At 38.2% G+C, this 15,960-nt stretch overlaps 2 protein-coding genes across 2 annotated transcripts; one reads left to right on the top strand and one right to left on the bottom strand.

Annotated features, from left to right (window-relative positions):
* Positions 1–507: 507 nt before the first annotated feature.
* Positions 508–7,540, top strand: LOC106177972 (uncharacterized). The gene is made up of 6 exons (XM_013560931.2): positions 508–671; positions 4,484–4,532; positions 5,120–5,256; positions 5,676–5,769; positions 6,104–6,162; positions 6,450–7,540. Exons 1-6 carry the CDS (start codon positions 606–608, stop codon positions 6,510–6,512), a joined length of 468 nt encoding a protein of 155 aa, XP_013416385.1. The 5' UTR covers positions 508–605; the 3' UTR covers positions 6,513–7,540.
* Positions 7,541–7,863: 323 nt separating this feature from the next.
* LOC106164388 (uncharacterized) lies at positions 7,864–15,344 on the bottom strand. The gene is made up of 6 exons (XM_086997663.1): positions 14,538–15,344; positions 13,538–13,589; positions 12,953–13,047; positions 10,530–10,623; positions 10,180–10,238; positions 7,864–9,277 (listed from the first exon to the last, which is right to left on the bottom strand). The coding sequence occupies exons 1-6, from the start codon at positions 14,601–14,603 to the stop codon at positions 9,206–9,208; spliced, it is 438 nt and encodes a 145-aa protein (XP_086853789.1). The 5' UTR covers positions 14,604–15,344; the 3' UTR covers positions 7,864–9,205.
* Positions 15,345–15,960: the final 616 nt, after the last annotated feature.

The raw sequence follows: 15,960 nt of genomic DNA on the forward strand, positions 1-15,960 counted from the left end.
CCTGTGGTATGCATTCGATAGCTAATAAGCATATTCAATAACAAAGCTAAAAACAATGAGCGGTTGCGTCAACCAAAATACGTGCCTCAAACATTTACTAAGGTAGGTGAAAGCTCTGTCACATCTTCTATAAGGAGAACCTGCAGTTACCAAACGGAGAACTGAGAGAAAATCCTTTGAACGACGACCGCCAGAGTGCGCTGAGCGACGTACAGAAGCGACAATGTAAATTTCCCTTAATTCGCGATTTAATTTAATTACTTTAGTATACAGGATCACGGCCTCCAATACAAATCTCTATCTATCTCGATCAATTTCAGATTTGATACCCTTCAACAGTTATGTAGACTCAATCACGCAAGATGATATTGAGTGGCAAAGCGCTTGTTTTATCTCAACCCTAAACATCCCACAAAAACATATCCTTCGTGTTACTAAGGTTACCCCTCATCATGACCTGAGAGCAAGGCGGATTTCGCTCGCACGATGACGTCACTGAAGAGATCGCGCGAGGGAGTGAAATAGCTCTTCTCTCATCCGCGCTGCGCAGACGTGACCTTACCTCTTCATAATTTTGGGCGTAGCTCAACGTTGCAGTCGCAAAAATGGAACGCTGTTGCTGTTGCTGCAATCTTAGACAAGGATCGTGGGCCAGTTCAATTCTGACACTGGTAAGGTGATATTTTGACATTCATAAGACTAAAATTGAAATTGAGTAAACATTTGGGCATGTTATCCTCCTTTTGGTTCCATTTTAGCAATTATTAATAGAAATATGAAAACTTATCCAAAATTGCAACATTTCAGTATTATTTTCCCATTCGTTTCCTTCTAGTAACTTACTCTTTTTTCTTTAATTGGAATGCACGTGTTTCATTTTTGCTTTGAACTTTAATCTCAATCTGTTTTGCGTGTGCGGCTACAAACATTTTCAGCAGATTTTGCCTTGAAAAATTGATATTGCTTGCTAAGGAAACGACCCTAGAAACTAGGGCGTATAGTAGTGTTGTTTCTCGAAAACGATTCTGGGGATAAGATATTGGTGCCCTTGATAGGAAAAGGAATTCCTAAATGTGTTTTATCTTCAGATGTGTGAACTCGCACAAAATGCATTTCTCCTCACCAACAGCCTGTGATGTTTAGATATTTTTCAAAGCAAATACATTATGTTCAATCTGATTCTGTAGTTTGCTGGGGGGGAGCAATAGATCAATATTTGCTGGTTAAATACTTACTGTTCTAGGAAATCTACTTTAACCCCCCTCTCCCACACCCCTCTAACCGTCTTGATTCCACCATATCTCTATTAAAACCTTATACCAATGTATTTTAGATATGAGTGTATTAGATTTGACGACTTCAAAATTATGCGGTGTAGTAGAGTTCTCTACATTGCATACGGTATAAGCAGCCGTACAGGCGGTTCCAAATGCTATAAACAACAGTATCTTACTATTAATCATGGGCCCTGCCCATTGCCTTCAAACTGTGAACAACAAGCGCGTGGAGACCGCGTCCCACTCAAAATATCCTCCATAGATTTGAGCACACCGGGAGACCTATAGAGGATCTATGTAAACATGTATCATCTAACCAGGCATGATAGATAGGTTTGCCATTTGCTGTTATTTGTAGGGAAGCCGCAGAGAGGCGATCTAACCCAGTTTAATAGATGATTGCACGCTAATGCTTTCTCTCCAGGGTCTCGTTTTGAATATTTCAAATGGCTGCGTAAAAACGAGTCGAAACGAGGCAATGTTTTTAGTATACAGTATTTCTTTCACTTGGGGTTTTCATTGGCGCCATGCTAGAACCCTGGATTCGCCCCACTTCTCCAAAAAATTGCTTCGTTTTTAGATAATAAGATCAAGCCGAAATTAGGGGGAAAATAGGTCACTTTTTTCAGAACACGTTTTTGTTTTCAGTGACATTCGCGGCGGTAAAGGTCGAACTGCGGTCCGGACAATAAATTTCTTATCAGCAGTAACCGCATGCCTCGGCGATCAATACGCCACCTATTCCTTAAATGAATTCTTCGCTGATTCTTGGAATGTGCTCTTTCTGGCCAATGTTTTCCTCTTAACGGAGCTGATTTAGCATCATTTAGGATAATTAACAAACTGTTAGATATCCAATCAGCATCGCTGATGTAGCTATTGTATGGTGGTAAAAGATCATATCTCATCAACTACATAAGTGAATGCTCCAAAGGAAATCGAAGTGATAGTGCCAAATAAAGAAAATTGTTTAAATGTAGGCTTTATTTCATTTGTATAATTAGAATACTTATTGTGTAGAGCAATATATCATTTACCCACAATTTCAAACTTAAAAATTTTTGTTCATTACGCCTGTTTTGCAAAAGAAAAAAAATTACTATTGTTTCAGAAGCTTGATCAAAAAAGGGCATTTCCCTACGCCAGCCTATGTGTCTTCTGTTGTCCGCTGTTGTTTTTTTAAAGGCTCATCTTTTTCAATTTTGAGGCATGGAAGACTATAATAATAATAATAATTATTATAATAGTAATAATAATAATAATAATGAGCATAAAGTCACAGATAATTTGGTGCAATAATGCCTTGATGTAGGTGCTCTATCTATGGCAATTAAATAGAAATATTTTAATCTTCAAAAACAGTTATTCTGATAATGCCACGTTCACAATTAATTCAATTATGCACAGATGGGGAGTGTTTAAGAACGATATATTGAACGTCTTGTTTTTTTTAACTCAAGAAAAATCAAAATAAAGAAATGAGTTTTTTTAAAGCATTTATGATAATTGGTTGTAAATGTAATTCTATCTAAAAATCCGTTTTCTACTATCTTCTGTATGTTTACACTAAATGGGTGTTGTTTTTCATTCCCGCCTAGATGAACGGCAAAGGTTGAATTCAAACGCCCTCCTTTTTCTACAACACGCCACTCAGGATAATATTACCGCCGCAGGTGTTAAAACAATATACAAATTGCTTCTCTTGGCATTTCTGCGCACCTCTCTGCCTCGAGCCAAAATCATGGAAGGTAGAAGAGTACTAAAGGGCATGGGAAGAGCTCTTGGGTCGGGGGGAAATCTGCCGATGGTACCCTTGGATCGGCTTCTGCACCTTACTGCCCCCAATGTCGGTGTTCTCTATTGTCGGTGCTCTCCAATATCGGTTTTCACCAATGTCGGTGTATTCCAACGTCGCGATAACCAATGTCTATGTTTACCGATGTCGATGTTCACCAATGTCGGTGTTGTCCAATGTTGGTGTTCTCTAATGTCGATGTTCACCAATGTCAGTGTTCACCAGTGTCGGTTTCCACCATTGTCGGTGTTCTCTGATGTGGGTTTTTACCAACGTGGGTGTTGTCTAAAGTCGGTGTTCACCAATGTCGATGTTCACCAGTGTCGGTTTTCACCATTGTCGTTGTTCTCTGATGTGGGTTTTCACCAACGTGGGTGTTGTCTAAAGTCGGTGTTCGCCAATGTCGGTGTTCACCAATGTCGATGTTCTCTGTGACGTTGTTTTGCCGACAACATCTTTGGAAGGGGAAAGGCGCCGTGTCTTTACTAACACAACCGTCAGCATTAACATTGAGACTCCAGACACAGGGTGCTCCTCCACCTGTGCAGCAATAAATATTAGAACAGGTTTCAGAGCCATATCGCACATACCGCCTAGGTGAAAGTTATTGCTTTAAGCATCCCAGGCACGCATGTGTAATTTTAGAAGACATGCGCTGGCGGTACCCGTAAGGATGAAATATACGGTGTCAGCGGGTGACGGACAGTCAGACAAAGTGTCAGATAAACAAACAGACAGCAAACAGACAGACGGCCTTTCAAACTTAGATAGACGGACAGACAGACGTACCTATACAAACAGAGCGACTGCTATGTCTATATATACTATATGCATAATCAGGTCTGTGCTTGTTAAAGAGCACGGGTGGATTTGCACTCATCCTATGCTATTAGTTGTGCATTATGTTTATGCGTGGGCGGACAAAGGGCAATTCAGTTTGCTGTAATGCAAGGTCACGATGAATCACACAGGCAGACTATAAAAATGTGGTAACCTATATAAAACAAGCAAATTTATTGTCAGCAACTGTGTGCCTCCGGCTTCCCCACGGCTATATTTGGCCGGTATCAAGCATGAGGACCAATTTACTCTTTCTTTCTCTCTGTCTGCACTAACATTTAATTGAGTAGAATTCTAAATTTTCTAAATTAAAGAAATGATATACCCAACCAGTAAAATGTAACACCGAGGTGCTCGTTGCTGTGCAATTGAGGTCGGCTGAATCACTATTTGGTATTACGAAATGTCAAAAAAGTTCTACTACGTATACTTTCTTGCTGTTCCTTGTAATGTTATCCATTATCATAGTTTTTTCTTATTATTATCATTTTTCTTTCTTTCTTTCTTTCTTTCTTTCTTTCTTTCTTTCTTTGTTTGTTTATTTATTTATTTTTTTATTTTTGCATTTCAGGTCATTGGTATCCTCTCTTTGGCATGGTACATATACGAGGCGGTCGCAGGTAAACATTAATATTTTAATCTTATCAAACACGTCAACTCTTTTTTCTCTTTGTTTCTGTTCCCCATTTCCACGCGTGCACATAATCGAAAGGGGAGGGGGCATATACGAAAACTTAAATTGAAGCATCGGAAACTTGAGATTGAAAACACCTCCGAATGGAAGCGCTGGTTATCTCCTTCTCTGCCTGAGAAATAGTACTTAACTGCCATGGTTTTGTCTGGGTAATTGTATAACTATATACATATATAACCATGCCCGAGTAATACTGTACAGTTACCGTACTTCTAAAGCCCACTGGGACCAAACAGAATTCTTGCCACTAAAGGGCGTTCCTTCCTTGCCGGTGTGGCAGAAATGGTAGCCCTAGGAATGGCAGTCAGTTGTCCCATATAATAAGTACAGGTAAGGGTAAGTCGGAGTGTAATAGGGTATTTATATGGGAAGAATGACACCTGTACAAATTAAGTAATGGGAAACGAACTACGGATATTAGCGGACTTCCATTCCTGTCACACTGGCTCGGAATTATCCCGTATGTACAAGCAACTTAAGTTCTACTGACCACGGTTTTAACTTTTCTTTCAGTTAGTGAGAGAGACCGACAAGGGGCAGGCTCATACTTCGGTGTGAACACAGGTGGAGGATGGGCCTTCTACCTGGGGATCATCTTTGCCGCCTTCATAGTCGTGGCATCTGTGCTGCTCATGATCGGCATCTCTAAGGTAAGACCCCATTCCCATACTAGATCGATCCAACAGGATTGGTCCATCTCCAAGGGTTTCTCGCTATGTTGCTTTCAGCTTAAGCGGCTTCGATATCTGGCACGCCTACTAAAACTGCTAAACGATAGCTAATTACCCCTTATCGGCTTCAGCAGGCGGGGCAGACATCTAATCCGCTTGAGTTGATTGCAATTAAGCGAGAATCCCCTAGGAGTTCGTTCCAAAGTTAGTACGATAGGGTCTGGGTGGTTTGTCTTTTAAAGAAGCAGTTCAGATTTTGTATTTTCTATCAGTGGATTTTTCTTTTATGTTTTATTGTCCTAATGTGTATTAATTTCTATCACTCTTTAAAAACTTGCATGTAATCCAATATGAGTAAATATTATTATTATTATTAATATTATTATTATTGACTTCAGAATAACCGAGTGTGGTTCTGGCCCTGGTTTGTGGCCACGTTAGCGCTGTGTGTCTTCGAACTCATCGCGATCATCTTCTATATCATAGTTGCAAGTAAGTTGCCCTTTTTATGCAGGACTTTTTTAATGTAAAGTAGACGAATTGTATATTTAAAACCCATGGCAGTTATCTTCTATATCATAGTGGCAAGTAAGCTGCTTTTTCACTTGGGAGGTTTTATAAGGCAAAGTAAACGAACGGTATAATCTGAAAAATTGCCTCAATTCATTGGAATCTTGATTGCATTTTGGTGGCGTTTGGTTTTGGTAAAGACATGTTCATCACTTGCTGGTTTGAGGTTATATAGTATGTAAATAGAGGAGTCAATGTATACAAAACTTTTTTGTTTGATTATATGATCATTTTCTTTTATCAATTTATTTTACAGTCGACGCTCCTGGCTACTGGCTTAGCGTTGTCATTGGGTTACTTATTCTTGCGTTATTCGTAAGTACATGGATCTTCGATAATGCAGTTTATGTGGGATGGTTAACTCACTTGCTATTCCAATGAGATTTCGATTTGTTTTCAATTCAGTCCAGACGTTCGCCTAAACAGGTTTTATCAATTTCATCAGAACATAATTTCGCTTCACAGTAGAGAATATTAGCAACCAATATTCGAAGAAATTCAATCTTTCTCAAAAATGGAAAACTAAATGTTGAGGTAGAGGAATGACCCCTCCTCATCCCTGCTTACTACATAATTTTGATCTTTTTTTTGTTTTCTTTCAGATTTACGCTCTAGTAGGAGTGATCTATTTCTACAAACAGCTAGGAAACACCATGCGTTCGTAATTTTGAAAGAATTCTGCGCATGCGTTGTAAACCGTTTCTACTTAGCAGGACAAATATTAGGCAATCTGGGCCTCCAGCAGCTTGGGCTGTGTAGTAGACATCTAGGCAGCGTTGATTTTTTTTTCTTTTTTGTGTGTGTGTTGAACGTCTATGTACTTTGGAAATAAATGTCAAGCTATCAAGATCAGGATTTGACTTTTTTTAAAGATAAGAATAGGATTTGCTGGTTTATATAGTTGCGCTTAGGTATTTTACTGTGTTTAAAATTAAAAAATGAGGTAATCAGAACTTATCGTTAATTTATCAAAATAAAAAACTGAATTATTCTAATGTAGCCGACTGTTATCCACCCATTTAGGCCTATGTAATGAAGTCACTTTTGACGCACCATGACGTCATGCCAGGACAAAATGCGATTGATATATATAGACATTGTTTGCTTGGAAAGGCTTGAATTTACAATGTTTTCATCATTTCGTTTATGCGTAAGAAAACTGATTTAACGACCGTAGAAACATTTTGCCGGACGCAGTGCAAACATAAAACAAAATATTTTTTTTCTAATTCAATTCGGACTCGGTCCTAGATTATTTAAAACCCAGATTTTAGCTGATTTTCGTCTAAAACGGAGCGCAATAAGACCAAATGTATTGACCACGTGAACCCCGTTAAACCAAAGTTGGTCAGAATCCAAGCTTGGTGCGTCTTCGCTGAAGGCTAGATGTGTTTTCTCTAAATTTAGAGCAGGGTAAAGATACTGCATTTCCTGGTTTATGTCTGGTTCACGTTAACCCCATATCACTAAGCATATATTTGTAAAAGCAACAGCATACTCTATCACCTGTTCATGAAGTTTTTAGTATTTTTTACAAAGTTCACTTTTAAAAAGTTTTAATTCTAACATTTCAAAGAAGGGTTTACCTGTAATTTTTGTATTCTACTCTGCAATATAACGTGTATCCATTTCAGCTAATTTTGTAACGACTTTTGTATGCTGATATTGTACAATAAACAGTCTTGCTTCGAAATTGCCATGCTTGTTTTCCAATTATTACTGTGCCATCCCATAATCCGCCAATTGATTCTTTTGATACATTAAATCGCTAAAAGAAAGACGTAACGTGCATGTAGCACACCTGGCAATTCACAAACAACGAACGGCTCCACTATTCTGAAGATAAACGCACCAAAACCTTTTTTGTATCGCTATGTCCAGTTTCAATTTGCACGCGTTAATCCCTTATTTGCAAAGGTCGCCCTCATGGTCAATTATCTATCTGAGAAAACTTTCACCATGTTGGAGTGAATTCCAGGCAATGGCACTTGCTTTCAGACACAGCGATAAGACACATTTGTGACGAGGAAGTATTTTATTATTACGTAGAAAAAAATGTGATACAAATAAACAATTCTAGCCAGCATATACCACGGTGCTTGTAAGTTGATAAAAATCAGCATTGTTTCCTGAATAATGTCAATAGACAATCTTTCATTTTAAGCAATTAAAGGCAATATAATTAGACAATTTAACTTAACTGTCAGAAATGGGTGCATAATTCTCTCAATGTGCAGGTTCCTTGCGATTTCACATTTGTAAACGGCTCAACCCAGAGATGAATGGGAGTGGAATGGCACAGTGAGAAAACTTCTTACACAGGTTGAGCATAAGCTCTATTCCTTGCAATAAATGATGGACTAGCAACATAGTTTGTTTCAATGTAGTTTATACTTTCAACAGCAGCGATACCAAGGGAATCTAAAGGTCTTAGATTTTATCTACTTTTAATCATCTAACATATTGCAAAGCGAGACCATTTCCACTCAAGGCTCTGGTTTTCCCGGACCATTAGCTTGTAAATCATCACGGCATTTGCCTGTCATTCTATAACATACAGGAACCCATAACGGTATTAAAATGAAGAAATTGTAAAAATCCTTTTGTCTACATGATGTTACATATTTTGCAGTTGAAAAACATTTCTGTTAGATGAAATTGGAAATGCATGCTTCAAACAATATATACCTCTTAAGCTGGCTACTTTTTTTAAAGTTCTCATCACAAACAGCAAGATGTAAATTTTTTATCAAAACACAATATGTATATCTATGCCTTTGTAAGCGATAAGAAAAATTATGAGAAAATATATGTATCATGAAAAAATAAAATATTTTTCTCCACTAAGGCACCTTATCTACAAAAAGATTAATGCTAATTAAAAGGTCCCGTCGCATACTTGCCGTTTATAAACTTTCAGTTCTGGTCCAGTAGGAACCAACCTGCTAGAAACGTATAGATTGAATCTCTCTCGTCTACTTTGTAAGCAAAATATCTATTAAGATACTGAAAATACCAAACAACTAATCTTCCTATTTCCTATATATAAAAATGCCAATAGATGCCTAAAATATTAACATAAACCCATTCTTCACCATCTATACAATACAATACAATATGTTCTTGGGTAATATCTCAATTAGTCTCTATAAAAGACAAGGGCTTTGTGTAATTGGCATGAATCACCTATAATGCTACTCGTACATTAAATGATTACAATTTGACCCAAGTCTAAAAACTATTCTAGCCTAAACCTACATATAACATTACGGAACGGTTATTGAATCAGACTACATGCACGTACAAAAACGGCCTCTCTTTTTACCAATGGGAAGGCGCCTACTCATTCTGTGCGGATCTACACTTTTGGTTGGACGCCGCCATCAACTAATTGCTGGTAGTAGAAAGATACACAGACCATGGCGTAGATCTAAAAGGAAAAAATAAAAAAGATTCTCAATAAACGAGGAGAAGGATTTTATGACGTTTTATAACGTTACCATAACGTGACCATAACGTTCTTTGGTCATAATAACGTTATGGTAACGCTTTAATAACGTTCAATGTTTGCTGGGTTTGTGGCAGACGTGTCGACCATGGAGGCATTATTTAAAAACATTAATCATCAATCCTATTTATTATCCCCTATAATCTAGCGCTTTTGTTAACATTTTGTACATTTGCATTTGCTACTGTATGCAGGGCCGTATTAGCTGTGAAAATTGCTAGAGGAAATCGTCTAGTGTTTAGTCTGATACAATTTATTCGTTTTCTTTCTGTTATAATGCATCAGTGAACATGTTATCTGTCTGTATTTATGCCAGTGACCCGTATCAGTATGCAGTCGTGTATGTCGACAAATAATTGACCATGCCAGTACCATGTACCGGTGTGACAGGAATGGCAGTCCGCTAGGAACCGTAGTCCATTTCCCATTACTTTGTACAGGTGACATTCGTGCCATAACCCCCCACCCCCCCCCCACCCCCCACCCCACCCCATTCTCGGACTAACCCTAACCTGTACTAATCATATGGAACCCGGACGTCCATTCCTAGCACTACCATTCTTCTAACACAGGATTTGTGGTAGTTTTAATCAATAAAGTTTCCATTTCAACTTCTTTTCCAATAGCGGCAGTCATGACGTTATTGTTATTATTATTTGACTCAGCTTATAATGATACGAGTTAACGTTGTTAGCTGTCTAGACTGCTTTTACTATTGCAACTATTTGTTTTGCAGTTCATGCATTTCAATACCATCATTATTAGAAAATATACACCTTTAGAATATCTGCGAGACAAGGAATAGTTAGAGGAGACATACTTACATTTAGAGCCAGAATTATCGCTGCAATAACCACAGTTATCCAGAAAATTGGAGCCACGACTGTAAAGAAAATCAAATAATTTTTAAAAATAAAATAAAAAAAAAAAACCAACCAAGCATTTTCCTCCACTTGTGTATAATATATGTTATTGCCATGGTTGATCTCTAACGTTTGATTCCCCTAGAACATGTTTTATGTTACATTCTCAGGGATAATTAGAGTACACACACACACACTAGAGCAAAAAAGAAAAGAGAAAATAAGAGAGAAAAGAGAGAAGAGAAATTTTAAACAAAAAGACAAGGAGAGAATTAAGAACAAAAAATCTTGATAACACCGAAGATACTTACTAGCAACAATGATGAAGTATATGAGGGTGATTAACTGAAAGAGGCAGATTAACCCAGTCACGATGAGCCAAGGAAGAAACATGTAACGGTTACTCTGAAAGAAAATACGACATATCAGTGCCTTTAATATATGTTGTACACATGTATATACCTCGGACCCAATACATGTTTCCTTTATTTCTTGTTCTGATGCTAACAATTCAGAATAAGGGCCCATTCCAGCAGATATTTGGATCGATCTATCTCCCTGGGGAGTCTCACTAAATTGCCATCAACTTAACCGGGTTAAATGTCAGTCATGCCAAGTAAAGCTCTTAGTGGTTAATTATCTTTACCCCCTAGCTGATTTGGTAGGCGTGACAGAAATTTAAGCCGGTTAGTTGATAGAAATTTAGTGAGACTTCCCAGGGAGTTAGACCGATCCAGATGGATCGATCTAGGCATGGGAACCCAGTCTAAATAAAACTTCTATCTATCTATCTATCTATGACGGGTCCAAGATACCCATACTAGTACCACCATTGCGTCTGTATATTATTATTGGCTATTGGCTATATACGGATTCCACCAAAACAAAAACTAGTAAATAACAAAGGGCCGACGTGTATCAGTTCAAGCCACCTTTTCTATCGTTTTCTTCTCAACGTGACGTGGGTTTCTGATTTCCTGTATCTGTCGGTGTAGATCACAGCTGATGGAAGGTCAGCAGGCCGGCGGTGAGTGCTCCATAAAAACAAAACGTGGTTGTGTTTTCGGTGCCTAGAAATCTCCTCCCTCATTATCACCTCGTGTATATTTCCGACGGTTCTGTGCTAGTGTTTTCAATAGACACACCAGCAATTTTATGCAATTAGATACTTGGTAGTCTACTACTACTACTAATAATAATAATAATAATAATGTTAATAAAAAATAATGAAATTTTATTCATATTTGCAACCACGAGGTTGAAGTATTTCAATAAACGATTTTAATTATTAAAATACATTAATCATCAAAATGTTATTCTCAGAGATGGCGTTTTGGACACACTCAAAGTGTTCGCATTGTTCCTCTGTAAAAAACTAGGTCTCCATACAGGGCAAGCTATCAATACGTCTCCATACAGGGCAAGCTATCAATACATCCTCGGTGGCTGAATTTTACCTTTTGGAGATTAATATGTCAAAGGTCTCGGATAACAATCATTTTAAAATCTAACCAATCCGATGATTAGTCACTGGGCTCTAAGACTGATAAAATATAATTGACCGAATTCCACAGGCTTTAATAATCCCGTATTTTGTAAAAAAGAAACATGAAAAATAAAACACTCCCTTTTAGATAATGGATTTCCATCCTAGTTAATCACAAAAAAGTTCCAGATATTTACAATCACCACTGATGCAGTAGACGATTGAAATAGTTTGGCCGTGCTGACTAATTCTTATATATAGGCCTATATACTAGTGCACACATACCAAACATTGCACACGTACATACTGCAAGTGACATTGTCAAAACGCCTAAAAAACTCTTGAGTCGAAACAACACATGCGCAGCTGCGAATGGGGTAAATCATTTTTGACAGTCCGAACCAAAGGCGTGTTCCTTGCCCCGTCTTTCAAAGCGACCTTTCAGCGAGCGAAGGCTGCATACCCGTATCAGAACGCTGGTCGAAAGTGGAGCAAGGTCTTGGGGAAGGCAGTTGTATATAGATAAAAACAGGATGGCGTCTTGGTACTAGATCAAATCAGCTTGACTCAGATAAACCAAGGGGTATTTGTTCCTCTTTTGATGGTGATGTATCACTTACATGTGTACAATATTCCTGACCATGGTATGTTGGCAAAAAAAAATGGTCAAAACTATCTAATGCAACATTTTGCGACTCCTATTTCAGTGACGACATCACTGATCAACTAAAGTAACTTTCTCTCTAGACAAAAATCCCAGATTTTAATCATACGGTAACATGAAAATAGATTCTTTGGTCGAAGTAGAGGTGCCTAGCAAAAATGGAATTTGGATAATCAATCCCCGCCCAAAATTGGAAGAATTCCAGCCTGGAAGGCACACGAATGTTCGTTATGCATGCCCTTTTTATGCTCGTCTGCTTGACCCAGAAAATAACAAAATGCCATTACTTCTGCTCACAACGCATTGATTACTGAACTGACGCTTTTTAAATTTGAATTTTGACTTTGTGTTTCATTGGCAGGTCATTGTTATCAAGAGTGGGGAGGGTTGGTCCTGCCCCCTCCTTTTATGTTTTGCTGGACAGAAGCACACGAAAAAGGGACGTTCCGTTTACGCCACACGGCTGGCAAGAGCATGGAATGTTGTGCCTTTTTTACCTCCATACTTCTTCCAAGCTAAGCTGGGGCTCTCCAGAAATAGTGATGTACAATATAATTAAAATACTAACAATTTTATAGACCTACCTGGGATAATCCGACCAACAAAATGATGGAAGTAATAATCCAAATTACTAGCAGAGCAATGCCCAGGAAAGTGTTCCAACTAATTGACGACCGTGCTGAAAAACGAAAATTATGTTTTTTCATAGTGCAATATTACAAAATCCAAACTCTTGAAATATGAAAATAAAGCAGTGTAATGAAATTTAGCTCTTATGGGTCGACTACTCTACACAATTACACGACGGCTTTCTTGTAGATATTTTTATCCGGTGTTTCGGGCTATGGATCAAATTGTTACAGTCGCATTGACTCGATACACGAGTCTCACTCAACTGCCCCAATAAATACAATAAATTAGTAGTACCAACAATCTCTCAAGGATATTTCTTAAAAATTATCACACATATAGACAGATACCCGGAGATCATAATGCGTGGGTCTCATACGTGTCATAAACAATAGTGTAGCGCCCGAATAGACGGGAACTGAATGAAAATGCGTAGAATTCACTAAGCCATGACCATCCGGGTAACGCGCGCATGCTCTTTCAAAGCGTATGCTTTACAATGTTCTATAATTGAATAGTTGAATTGATTCCAAACTCACTGTTTGAGGCAGCTTGGTAGATGTACCATAGCAGATTCAGTATGCCGGCAACCTATTGAAACCAGAAAAAAGGGATGTTATCAAAATATATATAAAACAGGCAAAAAGATGAAAGACTTATTCACTAGATCTGTTGAAACCCATATGTGTGAAATCTTTTTTTAAAGCAAATACGAACCCTAATGAGTAAAACAAGCTTATTGTGTTCAACAGTACACAATTTGGAGATAAATGTTTGTTGTGTGGTGCTTTTTGATTTGTTTATATATATATATATATTATATATATATATAGTGTCATCAGTCAAAATGGCTGTCTGAATTCGAAGTTTGTATTTGGAAATGATGAAACACAAACTGAATATATATAAATACAATATGGAGAAAAAGATGCCGCCGGATTGTGCGTTGTAAGTACATTATATTAAAAATCCTTTAAGCGTCTTCGTGTGATTCATAATTTATTCAGTTTGTGTTTCATCATTTACAAATGCAAGCTTCGAATTCAGACAGCCATTTTGGCTGATGACACTAAGATAAATATAAATTATATATGAAACGCATTAATGGGATCCGAGCGTGAATGCTCTTGAACAGGCGTGCTTTTAATATGGCAGTTAAACTAAAATCGCCTGTTCTACAACCAACACGTTCGCATTTGTAATGTACCTGTGAAAACATCAGAAGGTCTGGCAAATTTGAGGTGTGATTTTTTATTCAGCTGGAATTTTTGAAAAGCAAATTAACAACATTTGTAAGGCAGCATCCTTTTCACTACGGAAAATAGTCAAGAGTCGTAACTTACTTGACATACCAACAAGAACGTAATCAGACCTTGCTTTTGTTACCTCAAAAATGATATGCGCTATAAAAGGAATAAATAAGCCTACCATTACGTTTGTTTCGCGTGCGACCACTTAACGGTTCTAAGAGCTGGTGGTTGAAGTCACTTGAATAGTCAAAGCCTTTTTCTCGATCATTAACAACATAAATTCACCTACCAGCGTCCATATTCCGCTGGCCCTGGACCCTTGCAAAAGATTCCAACAACCGCAGCAAGTCTGCATCTTGAGTTAGCCACAAAAATAGGAATCACGAAATCGTCTCCGAGAAAACGCCCAGTTAAGTCTCCTCCGCGATCAACGGCAAGCTAACGGAAGAGGTGCCGCTAACCTAGATGCAAATGTTGAACTGTGACGTTCCTTAATATTAAAGGCTGAGCCATACGCGCTGCTCACGGCCACGATATAGGATATGGCATCTTCTAGCACCCTGAGTGTCGGCAGACGCAGGAAAATCGTCCATATTTGCCCCTCTCTCCTGGGCAAAATGTTTTTAACTTTGCCTTCTCATACTTAAGTAAAATCAAGGAGTCTCCAGAGTTTACAAGACTATTTCCATCCACAGCAGACGAACTTTGACAGCGGGGATTTGCACATTTTAATGCCAGTTGTATAGATCTGTGCTATAAACCCTACGTATCACAGTTACTGCATCGCAACTTACACAGGGGCGGATCCTGAGATATTTTCTGACAGTATTCCAAGTTATCCTTGTTGATTGATCCTCCATTTTTGATGGTTTTCCAACAGAAAAAAAATTAGATACTCGTCATTGTAAACTTTAAACTCTGACCGTCTTCCGGAAGACCTAGAAGACGGTCTCAATCCACCATTGGCCTATGACTCTCACAGCATTCACGCTTATGGTAAAGTCGAGTTTGTTAGTTATATGGAAAACTCAGGGTGCAATATGATAGGGGCCCAGCAAGGCTTCTTCTGTGTGTACTGGCACATCTGAATCTCCTCACTCCTTCCTCTGCTTTGAGTTTCCCTTCAACAGCTGGAAAAGTAGTAACACGGGTGAATGAGCAGGAGGTCGCCAGAACTCGGTTTCTTTGTTTACGGTTCGGGGTCTCTCTCTCTCTCTCTCTCTCTCTCTCATAACAAATCACATAATAAATGCTAAAGCTGTTGTTTCGCTGTTATTGGTATTCTAAAAACATGGGAAGAAGAAGTAAGATTTATCAGTCCATGCCAATTCCATATATTCTACACTCCCCCAACAAACAAAAATGAAATAAATAAATAAATAAAAATAGCGTGTGGAGACCCGAATGCGGGAAAATCCAGCAAATTGCAATTTGTCACCAACGAACCGTCACCTATCTGTAGGAAATTAACTTAAATCTATACATATAATACACACACATCCACACACACACGACAGCAAGAAAATCCCGTTTTATCCGTCAGTGCACATCCGTGCTCAAAATGATAAACAAAACAAAATAAACAAATAATAAACAGTCCAGAATGTCCCAGTACGGTCTTTTTAGCTCATATGGCTGATAACCTATATGTACATGTAGCTGACCACAAATCTAATTTGTCTGCTACCCGGTCTACTAAGTACAGGGCATAT

Source organism: Lingula anatina, chromosome 10, assembly GCF_051362555.1.
Source record: "Lingula anatina isolate TDL-2025a chromosome 10, LinAna3.0, whole genome shotgun sequence".
Classification (NCBI taxonomy): Eukaryota; Metazoa; Brachiopoda; class Lingulata; order Lingulida; family Lingulidae; genus Lingula; species Lingula anatina.

What these genes read in the sequence shown, in the direction of transcription:
- LOC106177972 (XM_013560931.2), top strand. Translation starts at nt 606, where the DNA reads ATGGAACGCTGTTGCTGTTGCTGCAATCTTAGACAAGGATCGTGGGCC. An exon ending in CATATACGAGGCGGTCGCAG is followed by an intron (nt 4,533 to 5,119) that starts GTAAACATTAAT and finishes CTTTTCTTTCAG; the next exon opens with TTAGTGAGAGAGACCGACAA. An exon ending in TACTTATTCTTGCGTTATTC is followed by an intron (nt 6,163 to 6,449) that starts GTAAGTACATGG and finishes GTTTTCTTTCAG; the next exon opens with ATTTACGCTCTAGTAGGAGT.
- LOC106164388 (XM_086997663.1), bottom strand. Translation starts at nt 14,603, where the DNA reads ATGCAGACTTGCTGCGGTTGTTGGAATCTTTTGCAAGGGTCCAGGGCC. An exon ending in TGTTGGTCGGATTATCCCAG is followed by an intron (nt 10,624 to 12,952) that starts GTAGGTCTATAA and finishes ATTTTCTTTCAG; the next exon opens with AGTAACCGTTACATGTTTCT. An exon ending in ATACTTCATCATTGTTGCTA is followed by an intron (nt 10,239 to 10,529) that starts GTAAGTATCTTC and finishes TTTTCTTTACAG; the next exon opens with TCGTGGCTCCAATTTTCTGG.